The sequence below is a fragment of the Desmodus rotundus genome, chromosome 13 (genome assembly GCF_022682495.2).
Source record: "Desmodus rotundus isolate HL8 chromosome 13, HLdesRot8A.1, whole genome shotgun sequence".
In the NCBI taxonomy this organism is placed as follows: Eukaryota; Metazoa; Chordata; class Mammalia; order Chiroptera; family Phyllostomidae; genus Desmodus; species Desmodus rotundus.
In genome coordinates this window covers 42,902,275-42,926,179 of record NC_071399.1, presented here as the reverse complement: position 1 = coordinate 42,926,179, position 23,905 = coordinate 42,902,275, and the positions used below count along the sequence as shown (strand labels likewise).

The 23,905-nt window shown below is 42.3% G+C and overlaps 1 protein-coding gene across 3 annotated transcripts in view; it reads left to right on the top strand.

The window, feature by feature from the left end:
* The window catches only part of FARP1 (FERM, ARH/RhoGEF and pleckstrin domain protein 1), a 388,385-nt gene that overhangs the window by 347,490 nt on the left and 16,990 nt on the right, over positions 1 to 23,905 (top strand). For all 3 annotated transcript variants that reach the window (XM_045186721.3, XM_045186722.3, XM_024578871.4), the window contains exons 17-18: positions 5,930 to 6,011; positions 22,421 to 22,658. In XM_045186721.3, coding sequence (XP_045042656.2) covers positions 5,930 to 6,011; positions 22,421 to 22,658 — 320 coding nt within the window. The remainder of the gene's footprint in view (positions 1 to 5,929; positions 6,012 to 22,420; positions 22,659 to 23,905) is intronic.

Below are 23,905 nucleotides of genomic sequence, written 5' to 3'. Positions count from 1 at the left end.
ATGAGTTTACTACACTAGAGTGTAATCTTATTTAAAAAAGTTTGGCCCTGGCTGGTGTAGCTCAGTGGATTGAGCATGGGCCTGTGGACCAAAGGGTCACCAGTTAGATTCCCAGTCAGGGCACGTGCCTGGGTTTCTGGCCAGGTCCCCAGTACAGGGCGTGTGAGAGGCAACCACACATTGATGTTTCTCTCCCTCTCTTTCTCCTTCCCGTCCCCTCTGTCTAAAAATAAATAAATAAAATTTAAAAAATAAAAATTAAAAAAGGTACTTTAAAGAAAAGTTTGCTGTAAAACTATGTCATGTTATGCCACCAGCAGCCTCATACATCTCATTCTTACTATGTCTCTTGACTGCATCATTTCCTTCGTGCTAATTCAGTGTTGTGTTATTTGTACAGTAACATGTTGTACAGGCTTGTAGCCTCAGAGCAGTAGGTTGTACCATATGGCCAAGTGTGTAGTAGGCTAGACCATCTAGATTTGTGTAAGTGCACTCTCTGATGTTGGCACAATGATGACATTGCCTAACCGTGCATTCCTCAGAATGAATTCTAGTCATTGAGTTGTGCATAATTGTAATCTATTACTCTAATTCATTAGCATTTTGAACCTAGCCACTCTCCCTACCCACATATAAATGTAAGAGTTTTTATTCATTTACTTATTTATGCATTATCCTTTTACGCATGCAGATACACAAACACAAGTAATTACACTTTTTTTTTTCCCTTTAGAATCATAGAAACCATGGGGATGTGATGTTTGTTTTGCAAATGAGGCTTCACATAGTTAAATCTATTTTCCCAGGGTCAGGGAGCACCCAGACACAACACCGGGTGAAAAAGTCAGCCCTCCAGCTCCCAGATGCACAGTTTACTATTGTGTTTCAATCTAAGGAGATGACTCTTCATTTCATTGGGAGAAGATGAGGAGAGCTGCATGTTTAATAACATGCTTAGATTATCACTGGGCTACTTGAAAAGCCCAGTGGGTCAGTTGTTGCCTACTTTCCCTGGTAAAGAATCTCCTCTGACACTTGACCGAAGCCCAGGCCTGACCTCCTGCCCTCCTAGAAGGGGACAGTGCTGTAGGGGGTGCGTATTTCATAATTGGGGATCGTATCACCAACAAGGTCACCAGCACACTGTAAACTCAGTTTCTTTTTTTTAATAATTTTAATTTTTTTATTGTTATTCAATTACAGTTGTGTGCCTTTTCTCCCCATCCCTCCACCCCACCCCATCTGAACCCACCTCCCTCCTGCACATCCACCTTCCCCCTTGATTTTGTCCATGTGTCCTTTATAGTAGTTCCTATAATACCCCTCTCCTCACTGTCCCCTCCCCACTCCCCCCAGCCCATTGTTAGATTGTTCTTAACTTCAATGTCTCTGGTTATATTTTGTTTCCTTTTTTTTTTTCTATTTATTATGTTCCAGTTAAAGGTGAGATCATATGGTATTTGTCCCTCACCGTCTGGCTTATTTCACTCAGCATAATGCTCTCCAGTTCCATCCATGCTGATGCAAAGGGTATAAGCTCCTTCTTTCTTAAGTCCCACATTGGGGTTGGGGATGTCAGTGGGGCAGCAGAGTGGTGATTAGTGGTGATTTATCCTGTTGGCCTTGCCCCATCCACATCTAGAGCCTGTAATAGTGTTTCCTAACAGGCATAGTCAGAGTCCTGCCTCCCTGTGCCCTGTGTAGACAGGTGGACAGCCTCACTGCTGGTCAGCAGCCTTTCCAGAGAACTGGTTCTTATTCCCCTATTCTTTACCTCCTCTCTCCTGAAACTGGCTGCTGTTAGTTACGGACCAGCTCACACAGTGATGAATGAAGTGTTCCCAGAGGGTCCAAGACTCGGAGATTCATGAGGGGGTGTGTGAGTCTGTGTGCGTGTCTTGTGTCTTCAACCCTGTGCTGAAATCCTGTCATTGGTCCTGGGAGTACATTAATCATGGGGCACAGGTCAGAATTTAGCATCAAGGACGCTACTCAGTACATGGGTTTTTAAAGTGAAATTGTCAAAGGATTTTCAGCTTTGTTGCCATGTGGTAATTATGCAGACAACAAATATGTGGCCCTATCTTCCAAACGAGGACCCTTTTCTTGTGAGGTTAACATCCAGAGGATGTTCTGGAAGAGTTGTAATTACTTTTTCATGTTCTCGATAATAAAATGACCTTTAGCTCTTCACAAGAAAGCATATGCTTTGGACTGGTTGATTTGGCGGCATTAACATATAGAGGAAGGCAAAACATGATGGTATTTCTGTAGGAGGCAGCAGGAGTTTCTGGTTTGTTCCCATGGCCTAACTCAGGGCGAGGGTTAGGGGGAGGAGAGGATGAGCTGCCTGCACTGATTGCATTAACTTCAGAGGCCCCATCCTGGTTTCACTACACTACCTAGAGCTGTCCCCTTTGAATTACTGATATCAATGTCCTCCCTGCAACACAGGGGACTGATGGTACTAACCCAGAGCAGTTTTTAAAATGAAAGTTAAGATGCTAAAGACATAGGGAAACAGATAGTGTTCTAGCAAGCTGATGCAGGAAGAATGTCCCCTTCAGTTTAGGGTTTTAACATCAGTACATTTTCTTTTGATAAATACTTGGCAAAAGAAGAAAGGAAGTGAAGTCAGTGAAGTTTGGCTTCCATCACTGCTCTACGCCCCTCTCCCAGTATCTGCCTCCCAGCACTTCATTTTCCTCTGAGTATGGGGCATTATCTGTGAGGAGGAAACTGCTCATTGTTAATAGAAGACAGAGACCCCCATTCCTCCCTTTGCCCACCCAATCCAGAGGACTCTAAAATATCTAAATTATAGCCCTGACTGGTGTGGCTCAGTGGATTGAACACCGGCCTGTGAACCAAACACCGAACACCTGTGAACACTGGCCTGTGAACTGGTGAACCAAAGGGTCACCAGTTCAATTCCCAGTCAGGGCACATGCCTGGGTTGCGCCAGGTCCCCAGAATAGGGTGCATGAGAGGCAACCACACTTTGATATTTCTCTCCCTCCCTTTCCCTCTGTCTAAAAATAAATAAATAAAATCTTTAAAAAAATAAAATACCTAAATTATGAGCTTCTAACTAATTAAAGATCTTATGTGCATTGTCAGTGGTATGACTGTTTGAAAGTTTGGGGTCAATTATTTAAGGTCTGGATAATAGCTACATTCTCACAAATCAAGTCTAAATTGTGTCTTGCCTCCTTTTATTGATGTGTGGCATTTACTCAAAATCAGATCATTCTGGCTCAGTAGCTGGGTGCTCTTTTGTTGTTCAGGCATGAGGTGCAGTGGGGAGAAGTAAAGAGGACTTTCTATCTCCTACAAGAGCTTCATGTGATGGTGAAGATGCAGGGGCTGGGTGTTCACAAATGACAGAAAGCCTCTGTTTCCAGCTGGAGCTCCTTTCTGCTCCCAGTGGGAAGAGCAACCAGTAAATTCTCAACCAAACCCAGTCACACATCAGGATCAACAGAATAGCCAAATGACAAATTTCTCAACAGCAATTTGATTAATAACCATTTGTCAAAAATCCAGAAGTACCTCAATCCTGCAGCTGATGGTGTGATTTTCAATGAACTGAGAACTATCTTAAGAGCAGAGCCTCGGTCTAAGTCAGATCCTTGAGCATTCTTCATTTGGGGGTAGAATTTGATTTGATGGGTGGAGATTCAAGACACAAATGAGTGAGGATAACTGAGATTTCTAGCTGGAGACTGGGACAGCACAGGTACATCACTAAGGAGAAAATGTGGGAAGAGGATTGGGTTTGGACAACAATATAATTAACTATGTGTGCAGCCTCTTAAGTTTGAGATACCTGTGGGGTCATTCCTGTAGAACCCTCTGGAAAGTATAGGAAATATAGTACTTGGATCAGTAGCTACAAAGAACACTTGAGTATAGACTTGGCATCATGAATCGAAACCATGGAATAGAAGGATGACATAAGAAGAAGTAGAAAGTGAAGAGAAAAGATAACCACCGAAAGAACACAGACAGCTTAGGAGTAGCCTGCAGAGGAGTTGCAAAGAGGGCTGAAGAACTGAAGAAGTCAGGAAGCCTGGAGACAGAGGCTTCCAGAAGCTAAAGAGTAGAGAGCCAGGAAGTTTGGGGCCAACTAGTCTAGAGATGTCGGCTAGGTGCAGGAGTGATGATACCTCAATGGTTTATGTCATTGAGAAAGTGATGGTAATCTTCCATGGAACCATTTCAGGAGTGGTAAGGATAGAATCCATATTTTAATTCATAGAAGTGAGTAGTAGGTAAGGCAGTTGGCCAGCAGTGTTTCATTTGGCAGCCAAGAGTAAGCAGAAGGGTTGAAGAATGAACTCCTTTTCTGGGGGGAAGAGAATGGAATAGGTTACAGAGAGGCAGAGCCTAGAGGAGTCATTGAAGACCCCAGGAGGGTCTGGGAGCAAAATGGATGCTCTCCCTTCTTATATTTTAGAGAAGCTTTAATTGCTTAGTAGGTCTGGGTGCACTGTCTCCCCTGCAATGTAACTTATAATATATGATCAGTTAAAATTAGTGGAATAAGTGGTATGGTATGGACAGCCAGGAGCTACATAAGAAACTAGCTCCTCTGTGTCTACTTGACCTGGCTTTTATACCCCCTGGTAGCAGGGACGTCCCCCCACCACGCCCACGCTTCCCCACCTGAGACATTTGATGAATTAGTGATTGAGTCAAGAGTTCTGGGAGGCTCCAGCTGCCCTTCCTCTGAGATGGCCGTTGTTTCTCTCATTGCTGGAGGTGTATTAGCAATGGCATCTGTGGGGTGTAAATCACGGTCTCTCTTGATTTGTGTTGCACGTGCTGTTATCCACACTGAATCCTTCTCACTTCCCAGTCATACCCAGATTACTACCTTTTTCTTTTTAATTCATTCCTTTTATTAAAGTTGGCTTCTGGCTATCCTGAATAGTTGAAGATATTAGCATGGTTAATTATTGAAAATCATGTTCTAATTGTATCTGAGAAATTCTTTTCTTGTTATCGGGTAAATTTCACAGATAAGCACTGATATCATGATTAGTAGTATAGATTCAAACTAGACTCCTGGGTTCAAATACAAAGCTCACTGTCTCATGATAATTGACATTAGACAAGTTATATGGTTCCTTTCTGCCTCAGTTTCTTTAGCTATTTAATGAAGATGCTAAGGGTACCTGCCTCACACTGCTGCCATAATTATAGGCATTAAATGAGTTAATTCCTATAATGTGCTCAGCATGGTGGACTGTAACTTACCGAATACTAGCTACTGTTACTACTTTTCTCTCTGTTCGTTAAGCCCCTGGATTATCAATATTGGCTAAACCACTAAGCTGTAAGAAATATGAATATATACCCAAATACTCACTGAAAATGCTCACATCTTTGTCACCTGACACTTAGCATATCTGGGGGACTTTGGTCCCTCCTCTCCCTGGCCATCTCTCTGAACCTGGGACAGCCATCCTGCCTTCTTCTGGATCATACTTCCCATTATCTCCATGCATGGGTCTCCTGCACTTTCTTATTTATATTTTTCTCTTCCCAACCAATTTTCACACAGTTCCTTTTATGTGTCATGCTCAGGGATCTTGGGAGCAGAAACCTTGATTTTTGAGGCTAAGTCTTGCTTCTCACAAGAGTATAAGTGTAAAATGAGATCAAATTAAAAAGATCAGAAAATGGTCTGCCCTGTCTCTTTCAAAGGGCAAGTAGAATTCAGTCTGCAGAATGACTGCATTAATTTCATAATTTCCTCCCAGTGCTAACAATCTCTGACACCCAAGAAGGAAGAGGCACAAATAGGTAATTGGAAGGAAGCCCTCAATTTTGATATTTTGTGATCTAGCACTGGGACATTTTTCCAGTAACATTTTTGGTGCTAATGCCTTTGTGTCTAATCCTTTCCTTTTGTCTTCAGGGAGGGCCGCTCCAATGCCCACATCAGAGGAGATTACCAAAGAATCGGAGATGTCATGCTGAAAAATATTCAGGCCATGAAGGTAAGATGCTTTGGGGTCTGGGCAGAGCTAATTCCCCAGGAAAAATAATGCTGTGGCTGCCAGAGTCAGCCAGCTGTAATAGCCTTTCAATGAACACACAATGCATGATATGACAGTCTACACCTAACACAGAGCAGGGTAAATGTAAACTCTTCTATCTTTTCTAGATAATTTCATTTCAGAGCATAATGGGAAATCCAATCACTCTGGGGGAAGAAACACTCTTGTGCATTTTCTACTCAAAAACTCTGTGTTGTAATCAAAACAAAAGGTATTTTCCATGAACAGATCATTCAAAACTTGTTTTAAAAAATTATGTACACAAGCCCTGGCTGGGTGGCTCACTTGGTTGGAGTGTCATCCTGTGCACCAAAAGGCTGAGGGTTGATCCCTGGTCAGGGCTCATACCTATATTGCAGCTTCAATCTCCAGTCAGGGGACATACCTAGGTTGGAGGTTCAATCCTCCATTGGGGCGGATATGGAAGGCAACCAATCAATGTTTCTTTCTTATGTTCATGTTTCTCTCCCCCTCTTTCTCTCTTTTTCTGTGACTGAACTTTTCATTTTTAGTCAGTTGTTTGGCTTCTTCCAAGCATGACAAAAATACTGGATTCAAAGCTATATAACAATTTTAGTCAGGTGCATGACTGTAAAAAGTACAAGACTTTAAATGTCCAGTCAAGATAGATGCACAGGCAGACATGGCTCGCCTCTTAGCACAACCACATCAAAATTACAACTAAAATATAGAACAACAATCACTCAGAACCATCAGAAATCGAGTTGAATGGAAGTCTGACAACTACAGAATTAAAGAAACCACATCCACCCAAGCTGGTAGTAGGGACCCAGATGCAGAACAGGCTGGTCCCACATCCTGTGGTGGATAAAAATTTGGGAGCGATATATTGGGAGCTAGGAGTCCCAGCCCCACACCACACCCCCCAGCCCAGGGTTCCAGTGCCAGGAAGTTAAGTCCCCACAACTTCTGGCTGCAAAAATCAGTGGGGATTGAGTTTGTGGAAAAAACTTCTGGAGCTCCAAGCAGTTCCTCTTAAAGAACCCACATGTGGACTCACCTATTCAGGCTGGCTTCCTCTGAGCTACAGCACCGGAATAGCATTATGAAAGGTACCAGTGGCATATAGAGAGAAACTGAGGTGACTGGCAACAAGGTGAACAGAGGCCATTGTCCCTTTTCTAAATCCTCCCCCAACAGACCCACAGAGCCAGCGATCTGGTGCTATGTCTAAGACTCCGTCAACTTGGCTAACACTCTTTGACCTACCTTGGAGATCCCCAGAGACTCTGCCTCACCTAACTTATGGGCCCACCCAAGCTGCATTTCCATATGAACAGTTGGTCTTGGTTCATGCTTCACAACTTCCTAAATCCTATCAAACAAGCAACAGCTGGCCTCAGTGAGCCACAGGCCCTGCACTAGCAGCAGCTAACTTAGATTCACAGCTTGCTTCACCTGGAATCTCTAAGCTCAGCACAAGTAACAGCCATCTTAGATTGCTTTATAACTCAGGCAGGGTGGCCCCTGGGTAAATACAGGTGGTGGCTGCTCTTGGCCTGCACCACCCAGGAAACCCCAGGACCAGCACACCCAGCCGATAGCTACAGACCACTTCGGAACACCACCCTCTACCCCTGCACAGCTGATCCTCCAGGGAAGAAGGAGGTTGGTGGTAAGTGGTCACAGCCAATCCTTGCAGCTGTCTGGCCTGGGCAAATCCCTCCCATTGATCTGACAGCAACCAAGGCTCAACTACAAGAGGAGGGTGTACTCAGCTCACACAAAGTACGCACCTTGAGTACCCAGCCTGGGTGATGGAGGAGCCTGTGCCACTGGACCGCACAGGGTACCTACTACAGTAGGTTGCACTACCAAGACACAGATTCAAAGCACCTCTACCTAACATATAGAAATAAACACAGGGAGGCTGCCAAAATGAGGAGAGAAAGAAACATGGCCCAAATGAAAGAACAGATCAAAGCTCCAGAAAAAGAGCTAAATGAAATGGAAATAAGCAATCTTTCAGGTGCAGAGTTGAAAACATTTGTTATAAGGATGTTCAAGGAACTTAGTGAGAACCTCAGCAGCATAAAAAAGATCCAGTCAAATATGAAGGATTCACTAATTGAAATAAAGAACAATTTACAGGGAAACAACAGTAGAGTGAATGAAGCTGAGAATCAGATCAATGATTTGGAACATAAGGAGGCAAAAAACAACCCATCAGAACAAAAAGAAGAAAAAAAAAGAATGCAAAGAAATGAGGGTAATATAAGCAGCCTCTTGGACAACTTTTAGAGATCCAACATTCCCATTATAGGGGTGCCAGAGGAAGAGAAAGAGCAAGATATTGGAAATCTATTTGAAAAAAATAATGAAAGAAAACTTCCCTAATTTGGTGAAGGAAATAGACATGCATGTCCAGGAAGCACAGAGTCCCAAACACGATGGATGCAAAGAGGACCACAAAAAGTCACATCATAATTAAAATGCTAAAGGTTAAAGACAAAGAGAGGATCTTCAAAGTACAAGATTAAAGCAGAGAGTTACCTACAAAGGAGTTCCTGTAACACTGTCAGCTGATTTCTTAAATGAAATTTTGCAGGCTAGAAGGGATTGTCAAGAAATATTCACACATGAAAAGCAGGTACCTACAGCCAAGATTGCTCTACCCAGCAAAGCTATGATTTAGAATCAAAGGGCAGATAAAGAGCCTCCCAGTCAAGAAAAAAACTAGTGGAGTTCACCATCACCAAACCATTATTATATGAAATGTTAAAGGGACTTATTAAACAAAAAGAAGATTAAAACTATGAACAATAAAATAGCAAAAAATACAAATCTATCTACAATTGAGTCTAAATAATGAACTAGCAAACAGAACAGACACAGAATCATGGACACGGAACGCATTTTGATGGTTGACAGGTGGTGGGGGTGGGCGGGGAGGGAATGAGTGAAGAAGTGAAGAGATGAAGAAGTAGGAGTAGGTAGTCACAAAATGGCTATGGATCCCCAGTATAGTACAGTATAGGAAGTGGAGTAACCAAAGAACCTGTACCCATGACCCAAGGACATGAAAATGGTTAAGGGATTGTCTGAGGGAGTGGGGAGTGCTGGGTGGAAGGCAACAACTGGGAAAAAATCAGAACATCTGTAATAGCAAAATCAATGAAAAACACATTTTAAAAAAGATGGTTAAAATGGTAGATATGTGCATTTACCACAATAAAAATAATTTAATAAAAAATCAATATACAAGCTAAATATATTTTTAACTATCAGTAATATTTATAATGATACAGAAGAGTGAAAATATTCACAAAGAAGTCATTACATATTGAATCAATATTCTACCTGGGGTCTTTTTATTTTTAATTATTTTATTGTTGTTCAATTACAGTTGTCTGCATTCCTCCACATACACTCCCCCCCACCCCAGCCAAATGCACCTGCTTCCCTTGCTTCCACCCTCCCCCTTGGTTTTGTCCACGTGTACTTTATAGTACTTCCTGAAAATTTTGCCCCGATTATCCCCTCCCCCCTCCCCTCTGGTTACTGTCAGATTGTTCTTAATTTCAGTGTCTCTGGTTATATTTTGCTTGCTTGTTTGTTTTGTTGATTATGTTCCAGTTAAACATGAGACACTTTTTTCCTCACCACCTGGCTTATTTCACTTAGCATAATGCTCTCCAGTTCTATCCATGCTTTCGTAAAGGGTAGGAGCTCCTTCTTTCTCTCTGCTGCCTAGTATTCCATTGTGTAAATGTACCTGAGTTTTGATCCACTCATTTACTCATGAGCACTTAGGTTGCTTCCAGCACTGGGCTATTATAAATTGTAATGCTGTGAACATTAGGGTGCATAGTTTTTTTTGGATTGGTGTTTCAGGGCTCTTAGGGTATAATCCCAGCAGTGGAATTGCTGGGTCAAAAGCCAGGTCCATATTTGGTTTTCTGAGGAAATTCTATAGTTTTCCACAATGGCCTCAGCAGTCTGCATTCCCACCAACAGTGCACTAGGGTTTCCTTTTCTCCACAACCTCTCCAACACTTGTTTGTTGATTTGTTTATGATGGCCATTCTGAACGATGTAAAGTGGTATGTCGCTGTGGTTTTACTTTGCATCTCTCTGATGGCTAGTGATGCTGAGCATGTTTTCATGTGTTTCTGAGCCCTCTGTATGTCCTCCTTGGATAAGTGTCTGTTCAAGTCTCTTGCCCATTTTTTAATTGGTTTGTTTGTCTTCCTGGAGTGGAGTCGTGTGAATTCTTTTTATATTGTGGAGATCACACCCTTATCCAAGGTATTATTGGCAAATATGTTTCCCATATAATTGGTTCTCTTTTCATTTTAATGCAATTTTCTTTAGCCATGCAGAAGCTTTTTAATTTCATGAGGTCCCATTTGTTTATTCTTTCCTTTATGTCCCTTGCTTTAGGGGACATGTCTGTGAGGATGTTGCTGCGTGGAATGTCTGAGATCTTCCTGCCAATGTTTTCCCCTAGGACTTTTATGGTGTTACGACTTATATTTAAGTCTTTTGTCCACCTGAATTTATTTTTGTGTATGGTGTAACTTGGTGATCAAGTTTCATTTTTTTGCACATAGCTGTCCAGCTGTCCCAACACCATTTGTTGAAGAGGCTATTTTTACTCCATTTTATGCTTCTGCCTCCTTTGTCAAACATGAATTGACCATAGAGTCATGGGCTTATTTCTGGGCTCTCTGTTCTGTTCCATTGGTCCATGTGCCTGTTTTTATGCCAGTACCAGGATGTTTTGATTACAGTGGCCTTTTAATACAGTTTGATATCAGGTATTGTGATCCCTCCTGCTTTGTTCTTCTTTCTCAAAATTGCTGCAGCTATTTGGGGTCATTTATGGTTCCATATGAATTTCTGAAATGTTTGTTCTATATCTGTGAAATATGTCATTGGTACTTTTACAGGGATTGCATTGAATCTATAAATCGCTTTGGGTAGTATGGCCATTTTGATGATATTAATTCTTCCAATCCATGAGCATGGTATGTGCTTCCATTTGTTTGTGTCTTCCTTAGTTTTTTTCTTCAGTGTTGTGTAGTTTTCTGAGTACAGGACTTTCACCTCCTTGGTTAGGTATATTCCTAGGTATTTCATTTTTCTTGTTGCTATATCAAATGGGATGTTTTTCCTGATTTCTGTTTCTGATATTTCATTGTCGGTGTACAAAAATGCCTTTGATTTCTGAGGATTTACTTTGTACCCTGTTGTCTTGCCAAATTCATTTATTAGGTCGAGTAGTTTTTTGGTGGAGTTTACAGGATTTTCTATGTACACTATCATGTCATTTGCAAACAATGAAAATTTTGCTTCCTCACTTCCTTTTCTTGTCTGATTGCTGTGCCTTTTATTTCCTTTTCTTGTCTGATTGCTGTGGCTAGGACTTCTAATACTATGTTGAATAGGAGTGGTGAAAGCGGACATCCTTGTCTTGCTCCTGATCTTAGTGGGAAAGCTCTCAGTTTTGCCCATTTTGTATGATATTGGCTGTAGGTCTCTCATATGTGGCCTTTATTATGTTGAGTAATGCTTCCTGTATCCCCAGTTTACAGAGTGTTTTTATCAAAAATGGGTGCTGTACCTTATCAAGTGCTTTTTCTGCATCTATTGATATGATCATGTGATTTTTGTCTTTGCTTTTGCTTATGTGATGTATTACATTTATTGATTTGCGAATACTGTACCATCCTTGCATCCCAGGGATGAATCCCACGTGATCATGGTGTGTGATCTTTTTAACATATTGCTGGATGTGGTTTGCCAATATTTTGTTGAGGATTTTAGCATCTGTGTTCATCAGCGATATTGGCCTGAAGTTTTGTTTCTTTATTATGTCTTTATCTGGTTTTGGGGTTAGGATGATGCTGGCCTCATAAAACGAGTTTGGGAGTTTTCCATCTTCTTAACTTTTTTGGAATAATCTGTGAAGGATAGGAATTATGTCTTCCTTAAAAGTTTTGTAGAATTCTCCTGTGAAACCATCTGGTCCAGGGCTTTTGTGTATTGGAAGCTTTTTGGTTACTGCTTCAGTTTCTTCAGCTGTTATTCATGTGTTCAGGCTTTCTGCTTCTTCTTCGTTCAGTTTTGGAGGATTATATTTTTCTAGAAATGTGTCCATTTCACCTAGGTTTTCAAATTTCTTGGCATATATGTCTTCATAGTAATTTCTTACAATCCTTTGTATTTCTGTGGTATCAGTAGTAATCTCTCCTCTTTCATTTCTGATTGTGTTAATTTGGGTTCTCTCTCTTTTTTTCTAGATGAGTCTGTTTAAAGGCTTATTGATTTTGTTTATCTTTTCAAAGAACCAGCTCCTGGATTTATTTATCCTTAAAATTGTGCTTTTAGTCTCTATGTCCTTTAATCCCGCTCCAATCTTGGTTATTTCCTTTCTTCTACTTGCTCTGGGCTGTCTTTGTTATTGTTCCTCAAGTTCTTGTATGCATAGGGTTAGGTTGTTTACTTGACATATTTCTATCTTTTTTAGGTGGGCCCGTATCACTATGAACTTCCTTCTCATGACTGCCTTTGCTGTGTCCCATAAGTTTTGGATTGTTCTGAGTTCATTTTCATTTGTTTTCAGAAACATTTTGATTTCTTCCTTAATCTCTTTCTTGGCCCATTCATTGTTCAATGGCATATTGCTCAATCTCCATGTGTTTGAGTGTTTTGGGGTTTGTTTTTTTTTTTTTTTGAGGTTGGTTTCTATTTTCAGTCCTTTGTGATCAGAGAAAATGCTTAATATGATTTCAATTTTTTTTAATTTGTTGAGGCTTGTTTTGTGTCCTATTATGTGGTCTATCTTTGAAAATGTTCTATGTGCATTCAAAAATAATGTATATTTTGCTTCTTTGGGATGAAAGACTCTCTATATATATCACTTAAGTCCATTTGATGTAGGTCATTGTTCATGCCACAGTATCTTTGTTGAAATTTTGTTTGGAAGATCTATCCATTTTTGACAGTGGGGTGTTGAAATCCCCTAGTATAATTGTGTTGCTGTCAGTATCTTTCTTGAAGTCCTCCAAGATTTTCTTTATGTATTTGGGTGCTCCTATGTTGGGTGCCTATATATTTACAATGTTTATGTCTTCTTGATGGATTCTTCCCTTGAGTATTATGAAGTGACCTTCTGGGTGTCTTTTTACAGACCTTGTTTTGAAATCTATTTTGTCTGATATGAGTATTGCTACCTTGGCTTTTTTTCCCTTTCCATTTGCTTGGAATATTTGGTCTCAGCCCTTCACTTTCAATCCATGTATTTCTTTTATTCTGAGGTGGGTCTCTTGTAGGTCATGCTTTCTTATCCATTCAGCTATTCTATGTCTTTTGATTGGGGCATTTAATCCATTTATGTTTAAGGTTATTATTGATAGGTATTTATTCATTGCCATTTTTTCGTACCTGTGTTCCTCTCTCTTTCCCTGTTTTTCTTCCTGTTCTTAAAGCAGACCCTTTAGCATCTCTTGCAGAGCTGGTTTGGAGGAGGTATATTCTTTGAGGCTTCTTTTGTCCAGGAAGCTTCTTATTTGGCCTTCCATTGTAATTGAGAGCCTTGCTGGATTGAACAGTCTTGGTTGCAGGCCGTTGGTTTTCAATACTTGGGATATTTCTTGCCATTCCATTCAGTCTTCGAGCATTTCCATTGAGAAGTTCGCTGCTAGTCTTATCAGGTCTCTGTTGTATGTTACTTCCTCTTTCTCCCTTGCTGCCTTTAAAATTCTTTCTTTGTCTTGGAATTTTGCCATTTTAATTATGATGTGTCTTGAAGTGGGCCTCTTTGGGTTCTTCTTGATTGGAATTCTCTGTGGTTCCTGGATTTGTGTGACTTTTTCTCTCATCAAATTAGAGAAGTTTTCCATCAATACTTTTTCAAACAGGTTTTCTATCCCTTGCTCTTCTTGTCCTTCTGGTACCCCTATTATATGGATATGATTTTATTTCATGTTGTCCTGCATTTCCCTTAACCCCTCTTTGTTCTTTCTGAATCTCTTTTCCTTTTCTTGCTCATTCTGGGTATTTTTTTCTACCTTGTCCTCCAACTGCTTATCCAATCCTCTACTTCATCTAGCCTACTTTTGTTCATTCGTCTGTGTTCTTCAGTTCAGAAATTGTATTCTTCATTTCCTCTTGGCCCTTGTTGGTAGTTCCTATTTCCTTTTCATGTTGATATAGTTTGAAGTGAGTTAATTGTAGTTTCCCTGTAGTTTTTGGTAATTCTCTGTGAGCTCATTGAGCTTCCTTATAACCATTGGTGTGAACTCAATATCTGATAGTTGACTTGCCTCTATTTCATTTAGCATTCTTTCTGAGGCTTCCTCCTTTCCTTTCATTTAGGGATTGTTTCTTTGTCTTCCCATTGTTTGTGAGACTCTTCTTGTTAGCTTCTGATTCTTAAATCAATGTGTTTTGACTCCCTGGGTTTATGGTGTGAATTTCTATGGTAGAATACCTGTGAGATTCAGTGGTGCAGTCTCCTTGATCTCCTGAGCTCACTGGTCTTGGGCTGTCATTTATGTTGGTTCTCTGGATGTGAGGTTTGATTGTTGTTGGGTCTTTCTCTGGTGGGTCCTTACCTCCAGCTGTTTAACTGAGGGTCACTCTGTCCACCACATCTTGTATTCTGTTGTACCGGTGTGGACAGGTTGTGTTGAATCTGGTTCTTTTGTCTGTACGAGGTTTTGAGGCTTCTCTCTCCCTCTTGTTCAGTTGTTTGTCCTGGGTAATTTCTCCACCATTTACTTGTATTTCCAGATTGGTCCTGGGTAGAGGGTAGTGTGGCTTTCACTCTCTCCTTCACCTTCTTCCATTGGTATCTGTTGGTAGTTCCTTTCTTGGTGGATTTCCTTTTCCAGCAGGTATACTGGTGTTCACTGCTCCAACCTACTCTTTTTTTATGATCAGTTGGATGGGGAAGGCAAAATGGTTTAAGACAGCAGGAGTATATTCTATGGTATTTAAAGTACCAACCCATAGAGAAGAGATAGGAGATCCTGTGGATATGTATAGTGTTAACCATGATATTTCACCCAGCTAGCCACTCTTTAGAAAGGGTGGAAAAACGGTAAGATGGGGGAAAGGATTGTGAGTTGGATCTATACTAGAAATCAGTGAACTTCTGGGATGTCACATTATGAGGTAAAGTGAGAGTAAGGGATAGAAAATAGGTGTAGTGTGCCAGAGAATAGAGTTAACCACAACAGTAATAAAGTTCTGGAAACAATGAAGTGAGCTAAGATCCGGGTGGGGTGCTTTGTTATATTTACAATTGTATGGGACAATAATTATTTACAGTAGTAATGGAGCAACAATCATACGACAGAATCTATGTGATCTGAATAACAAGAATAGGAAGTATAGGACCTAGAGTAGTGTGCTATTGGAACACAAGTGTAGTGAAAGACGAAAAATTAAACATACACTATGAAAGAGAGAACAAGGGAAACCTGTCAAACAATGCAGTTTAATAAACCAAGGGAAGAAGACTAAAGAGAAAGAAGATAAATAAAAAAAATACTGATAAAAGATGTAACAATAATGAAAAATTAATAATAATACAAATATACAATAACTTGCAAGTTCTCTGGAGTAGCAAAGTGAAATTTGTGTCACTGTCTCAGTTGTTGGGATGACCTCTCTTTGGGTCTAACTCTGATCTTTTCATAGCTCCAGGTTTTATTGTCTCACTTGTGGGAATTAAAAAAAAAAGAAAGAAGAAGGAAAAAAAAGAAAGAAAGGAAGAAGGAATGAAAAAAATTTTTAAAAAAGAAGCCTCCTGCTGGCTTTAAACAAGCCAAGCCAGTCCTGCTGGTCTTTCTGGCTGTAGCATACTGAGGGGAGATTGGTTTCGCTTTTCTCCCTTCCCGTGGTTTTGTGGGAATGGGGGCCAGGTGTAAGCTGCACTCTTCACAGTTGCCCAGCCTCCAGTCCAGTTCCTCAGTTTGCTGCCAGGCTCCCATTGCTGTTATGCGCCCAGTGTGTGCCTTCAATCCACCAGTTGTGCTGTCTTTGAGGTGCACCAATTAGCAGCAGCTCACTCACCACCTTCTCACTCTTTGCTGTCCTAGATGCTAGGGACTCTCAGAGTCTCTTTAGGGTAGTTCAGCACCCCCACTGAGTTAAGTCTTTCTGGGGATGGCTAACTACCTGAGCCCTGCTACTCTCCTCTGCCGGGGCATATCCTCCTTCCTGTTAGACAGCCAGTCAGCCCTGCAGGGTGGGAATGCTGCCATGGCTGCCACGGTGGGCATGAGGTGCCTCCTCTGCTGCTGTGTCCAGGGCAGTGGGGTTGGACACGAGGTTCCTTGGCAGCGGGGTCAGACGCACACCGTCCCCTGGGCTTCGGGTGTGAGCGAGCGGCCTCCACTGCTGCAGCGGGAGTGCAGCATCTGCCGCAGGAGGTAGAGGTGGCAGAGACAGGGGTGGCTGCTGCGGAAGAATTCCCTAAACAGCTGCTGAGTGCCTCTTTTTTTCTTTTTCTTTTTGAAAAATTCCTCCTGTTCAAGTCTGCCGCTCCAAACGAGCACCTGGCCTCTCACACTGCCCAACTCTCCAACCAGACAGGGAACCGACTAGGTCAGTGTCCGTCACTGCCCAACTCTTCCCAACCGGTGTCCACAGTCTCTGTGGGTGCACACCACCCCTGTGTGTTTGACATTCTGTCCTTATTCCCCTCCTCCCTGTGACTTCAACCAGGTCTCTCCTGGTGATGGTCAAACCTTGTTTGGCAGGGGAGGGAACCATTTACCTGGCTCTCTCCCAAGAATCCTGTGGCAGACCCGGTGGGCGCCGGGCCTGGGGCTGCAACCGCCCTGGTCCCAGGGACCTTATTGTCCCGAAGCACTGTCCTTAGCGTCTGATTTTTCAATGTCCTCTACATTTTTGGCCTCCAATCTTCATATATGCTGGGATACCATTGGCTGTTCACTCTGTTCCTCTAAAGATCGGCTGTGTGTTTCCCCCGTGCACGGGGAAGTAGACTCCACTCCCACCTATCTCACTGCCATCTTCCCTCCTCCTCTACCTTGTTTATAAAAGCTGCCCCATCTCTTATATCGGAAACTTTCATTTTTGCATTTTCATTTTAATCTATGAATAATTACTTTAACACACAACTTTTAATTCGCACAACTTACCTTTTGAATATAAATACATCTACATTTGCATTTTAAAATATTCTTCCTATATCTTGACTCCCCCAGAGCCTGCCTAATAACCTGGAGCAAGCTAATAACCCCCTAAAGAAGGCAGGTTGCTCATAATTTTCACCATTTCAATCTGTCCAACCATCCAATCATTCATCTATCCATCCGTCCAGTACCTACTATACACAAGGCACTCATAGAATAAAAGTTACTGTTGGGGATTGAATTAATTCCCAAGAATCTGACTAATTTGTTTAGAGTTTAATTTTTTCCCTTTAGAATTATATAATCTCATGAGATAGGGCAGGGGAGTATTTAGGGGGTGATGTATGACCCAGCAAAGATAGGATCTAAAGCTTCTCAAGAGATTTCCTGTTTCTCTTAATAAACATCAAGAAATTATCTAACAGACCCTGAGCTATAGCTTGTTTTTTCATGGTATTCAAAAGCAACCACCCCTGCTTTGGACAATAGCAGAGGCCATGGAAGTGATCGGTATTGTAGACTACCATGCTAAAAAAAGACCAAGGATACCCTGGCTGGTGTAGCTCAGTGGGTTGTGTCTGGGCCTGCAAACCAAAAGGTTGCAGGTTTGATTCCCAGTCAGGTCACCTGCCTAGGTTGTGGGCCAGGTCCCCGGTGGGGGCTCATGAGAGGCAGCCACACATTGATGTTTCCCCTCCCTCTCTTTCTCCTTCCCTTCCCCTCTCTCTAAAAAATAAAAAATAAAGTAAAATCTTTAAAATAAGTAAATAAATAAAGATGGAAATTCTTAAAAAAAAAAAAAAAAGAGCAAGGATTATCCAAAATGTTCCACAACTATGGTATTGTTACTGCCACAATGAGGTTGATGTACAAAACTCAGATGTAACAGTACCAGACATTCACATCCATGGTGGGTTTTAAAAAATTAATTATATTATATAATAATTATATAATAATCCCATATTCTCACCACCATTCCATACATACAGGGTCTCCCCATTATCATGCATTTGTGTAGCAAATTTGTTAACAACTGTTGAGCTAATAGGGATATATTATTAGTTAAATCCATAATTTACGTTAAGATTCACTTTTTGTGTTGTACACTCCATGGATTCTGCCAAGTGCATAATGTCACATATCTACCATGACAGTCACGTTCAGGAGAGTTTCACTGCCCTATCAGTCCTCTGTACTCCACCTATTCATCCCTCCCACCTTTCTACCCTAGCCACTACTGATCTTTTACTGTCTCCCTAGTTTGGTCTTTTCCAGAATGTCATACAGTTGAAATCATTGTATGTAGCCTTTTCAGGCTGTCTTTTGTCACTTGTTAAAAATAGTCTTTTTTCTCTCTTCTATGACATGTTTTTGTTACTGTTTTACTTCCCAATTATTCTTCCTCACAGAAAGCCTCTTTTCCCATATTCTGTACTTTTTCTTAGCCCAATTTGATTTTTTGCCTTTTCTCACAGTGTTTCCTTTATCTGCGATTACAAGACTGAGCTTGCTCCCTTCAAGGAGGCCTGGACTCCACCATGGGCCTGTAGGGACAGCAGCAGAGACCTTCCAGGTCATTCCCCAGCCCCTCAGGGACAGTTCCGAGAGTTTTCCATGTACCAGCTCTACTTTGTGGCTCTCTGGCCTGTATGCTGACTTTCCATGGAGAGCTAACAATGAGTACACATCAGCCCTCTTCTCTGTTCACTTAGCACCTAAGACCTAAAAATATACCCAATTTCCACTCATAACAATTCTGTCTCCTCAGTCTGCTGAGCTGGCATTTTTGCATTTAGTTAGCTTCCTCAGCTGTGCTGGCATTTTAGTTATTGGGCCGATGCCATGAGCATTTATAGTACAGAACTCTGCACAAGCAAAATGGAAATAGATGCAGAGGCTCAGAGCCACTAGCAGACTTTTGGAGATTATTATTTTTTAATTATTATTATAGTTATTGTTAGTTTTAAAGAATTTTTATGAAGTGTGGAAGGGAGCAGCAGAAGATACAGAAGCCCAGGTTAGCATTTTTGTCCAGAATGCTTAGGGTGATCTGCTTTCACTGTCTTTCCCACCCATCCCCCAACCTGTGTGTTTACCTGCATTTGCAGAGGCTCAGCAAGGGTGCTGTCATTACCCTTCAGCTGTTCCCAGACCCTCTGCAGAGGAGTGAAGGAGCGGAGCCAGGGGCTCCAATCCCCACCAGAAAGGCAGAGATATCCAAATCGTGACCTCTAGCCCACACAGTGAACTTCCAACTGGAAACATCTGCTACATGCACAAAGGCACTTCAACATCCACACAAAGAAAGGAGATCCCCCCACCTTTCATCTTGATCCTTCACCTGCCACCCAAGCTGGGACCTTCATTAGCACCTGAGTTGTCTGTCTCCCCAGGCCTCTACCTCCTGCCTTAAACTTCTGTGACATTTCTTTTTCTGGCTCTGTTTTCTCTTTCCCGGATGACTCACCCAGCTTCCTGATGAGTCTCTCTCTCTTTTTTTTTTTAAGACTTTATTTATTTATTTTTAGACAGAGGGGAGGGGAGGAAGGGAGGGAGGGAAACATCAATGTGTGGTTGCCTCTTGCGTGCCCCCTACTGGGGACCTGGCCTGCAATTCAGGCATGTGCCCTTTGGTTCTCAGGCCCACGCTCAATCCAGTGAGCCACACCAGCCAGGGCCTGATGAGTCTCCTCACTTCACATTGAGCCTTTATACCAACCTTTATATTACAGCCAGACTGACAAGGCTCAAAACCCTCGTTGTCTGTGATTTGGAGGATGCAGTCCAAACTTTAAACCCAATGAAAAATCCTTCACTCTTTCCAGACCCCATCTCCCCATTCTTTCACATTCTATTCTGTGTTCCAGTGACCATGAACTCATTTCTTAAGGCACTCAGGTCCTTGTAAGACTCCTGCCTCAGCTGCATGCGTGCATTTGGTTCATTTGTTCATTAATGCCTGCAGGCAACAGACATTTATTGAGCACCTACTATGTACATCAGGCCCTAAGGATGTGGTGACATGACACAGTCCTTGCATGCACACACACAGGTGAAGGCATTGTGTAACTGTTTGTTTGGTGTAATCCAAATAAACTCTGTGGATTGTACCAGTGTTTTTCTGGTTGTGATGTTGTCCTGTTGTTGTGATTAATATTAGCAAGAGGAAAGCCAAGTGAGGGTGCATAGGATCTCCTTGGACATTTCTTTACAACTTCCTATGAATCTACGTATTTTTTTTTTAAAGTCACAAAATAAACTCTACAGAGGAGACCAGTGATAAGGACCCAGTGGACAAACAGTGTGAGAACAAGAGGATAAAAGAGTCTCTAACTCTGCTGGAAATCAGGGAAGGTCCCAGAGCTAACCCTGAAGGGCGAGGCGGGGCCGGGGTGGAGGGATGTCTTAAGAGGCTAGTGTCATATGCAGAGGCTCTGGCACATTCAAGTGCAGGCTGTTCAGTGGATGGCCTGGGATGAGCAGCAAGAGGTAAGATGGAAGTCTGGGAGGGATTTCATCCTAAGAACCCTATGCACCCTGCTGAAGACTCTGAGGGTTATCCTAAGGTGGTGGGAGCTCTTGTCATATCCAAGCAAGAGGTGACCTGCTCAGTTAAATTTTAAGTGCATGTTGGTGGCTGATATGCAATAAGGTGGTGGGTGAGGAGTGCTGGCAGAGATGCCAGTGGAGACACCATTACAGTGGTGGACAGTGGTTCCAGTGGTGGACAAGGCTTGAAACTGCGGGGATGAAGACAGACACAGGTTTGATGGTTTTAGGAGGTAGAATTGGTAGGATTTGGTGAAGGATTCAAAAAATGAGGGACTCTGGAATGTTCTCCAGCATTTTCTGTCTTAAGTGGCTGATGGTGGCACTGTTCTTGAAGTTAGAGAATCACAGCATGGCCCCAAGTGTGGCAGGTGGTGGCAGGTTTGGGTCTGAATTCATTGAGTTTCTAGATGTTTTTGGAGAGTGAGAGTGCAGATGTTGGGATTGGAACTGCAGGTGTTGGGGCTGGCAGCGGCACACAGGTAGTGAGCCCGTTCCTGGGAAGCACTTAAGATCAACTGCTGTTCGCTAGTCCTGGAGTGTCGTGTCTCTCCCATCCCATTGGTGCCCATCCGTCTGAAAACGTGCTCCCTTGTACTCCTCCCCACCTGCCATGAGGATTCAGTCCTCCTTTAATGCTCTACCATCAAACTTTTTACCCTGCATCTGTCTCCACCATGACTTGTTAAAGGAAGAAAATATTCAACACTTGTTAATGGTAAAGCAGACTTTATTCAGGGTGGTTGTGATAGATGTAGGACCACTGCAATGGGATATTATAGTGAGGGTGGCAGGGGGAGGTTAGGCTTAACTCTGAATACAGTGTGGGCAAGTGGGAGTTTATAGCTAAGGAGCAAGGTCAGGGTCAGAATGGAAAACTACTAAGAGAAAACATCTGGGGTGAGGAGGGATTCTTGTTGCAAGACAGGACGGGGTGATCAGATGTCACCTTAAGGATGGTAGGAGTTGAGGAACTTGAGCTCATGCGTACCAGATACCCAGGTTGAAGGGTTCTGGTTTAACTGCCTTAGCAGGGTTCTTGCTAAAACTGAATACATGGAAGTGCACTTACAGGTCTGAGAGAAGGTTCTGGAGCCTGACCAATGTGTGATCAAGCAAAGGATTTTGGTCAGACCCCAGAAGAGTAGGGGGACTGTCTAATTCTCATCCAGCTTCCCTGGAGCCTAGCAGAGAAGGTGGCTGGTGACAGATACTCAGGCATTGTATGGACAGCTAGGAGAGTTAATCAGAAATAAATGTTTGTAATTGTATGATGTTTATTGAATGGCTCTGGTCTATTTGACATCTTGTGATGTGTGGAAGAAAACCACAGGCCCCCTGAAGGAGCTCCTGTTCATTTATTTCCCCTCAGTTTTGCCAGTCTGGCTTTTAAAAGAACATTTATACCTCTAATATGATACATAAGTCTCCTGTTTTATAAACCGTATGTGTTTTAAACTGCTCATTGCTTTATTAGAGCTTTTTATTGCATCCTGAAACTTAAGTTTATATAATGAAATAAATCATGAAATTTGAAAAATGTGAAATTAAATGAAGGAAAGTGAAGATAATCTTCATTTCCAAAAGTTAATGGGTGGACCATGTGCACATTCAGTGCAGCTGATCAGGACCCTCACCCCAACCCTTGTCTTTCACCCCCACCAGCAACTAGCTGCTCACCTGTGGAAGCACAGCGAGGCTTTGGAGGCCCTGGAGACCAGCATCAGGAGCTCCAGGCGGCTAGAGAACTTGTGCAGAGACTTTGAGCTGCAGAAGGTGTGTTATCTGCCTCTCAACACCTTCCTCCTACGCCCTCTGCACCGACTTATGCACTACAAGCAGGTCCTGGAGAGGCTGTGCAAGCATCACCCGCCCAACCACGCTGACTTCAGAGACTGCCGAGGTAAGTGCAGGACAGGCACCACCAGACCGAGCCCTACAGGGAAGGGGTTTCTCTGGGTAAGAGTTCTGTGATCACAGTCCCAGGTTTTCATAATCATGCAGGGCAGGCACTGCTTTTTAGTACCTGGACAAATATTTTCTCTTATCTCTTGATCTTTTCCAATAAAAAAGTGATGATCGTTAGGACCTCTCTTTTCTTTCCCCTATTGCATACATTTTCTCCTTTGATCCTGAGTGGTTTAGTGCAATCAGCCCTGGAGAAGCTACACATAGAGTCAGCCCCTCCAAGAACCTTTCCTCTACCTACACAGTTGAAACTCATCACTACTTCCTTGGACCACCCATGGAAAATAGCTTGTAACAAATAGTGCTCATTGCTGCTGGGCACCTTACTGAGCACTTCACCTGAATCAATTCTTTTATTTATTTTTTTTTTTATTTTTATGGGTTTTTTCCTGAAAGTTTTTTTTTTTTTCATTGCCATTTAGTCCCTGATACCCACCTCCCTCCCTTAATCACTGCACTGCTGTCCATGTCCATGAGTAAGATTAGATGGTATTTGTCTTTCTCTGACTGGCTTATGTCACTTAGCATAATGTTCTCCAGGACTTCCTTCTCTTTCACTATCAGTCTTTAAAACAAACCATGATGCTTCATGCCTCATGCCTTGGTATATTCTCTTCCTTCTGCTTGGAGTCATTGCTACCACCTCCTTGTCCTTTCCTGCACAATGCTCCTCCTCCTTTAAGCCTCAGCTCTTGCCTGACCCATGAGGTTAGATGACCTTCTCTGCCCGCCTGTCTTGTTCTGTTGTATCAGCATTGCCTGGACAGGATGACCCAAAGCCATTCCAGCTCCGAGGACTCAGAGCTGTACAGATATGTTGCCCAGGAGGGTGAGAAATATCTTTAGTTTTGCATGTGCTATATCTTTGGCTGACCTGCCTAGTTTGCATTTTACTAAATAGTCCCCAATGAGAAAAGTCTGTCCTTGACAATTAAATGGAAAAAAGCATTTGTTATAGAACTTAAACCATATGGTGGCATCATTGTGAAAAGGCTGCGGAAATCAGAGATACCTGAACATACATTTCCTGAATGTCAGGGATGAAGAGTGCCAAGAGCTATTCCCAAGATGACTGCTGCATGAGCTCCTGGAGACCAGGGCGCCATCTCTCCCCCGAGAGGCTCCTCACCCCAACCCCACTGAACATTTGGTGCCCAGTAATTGTTCATTGGACTAAATAGG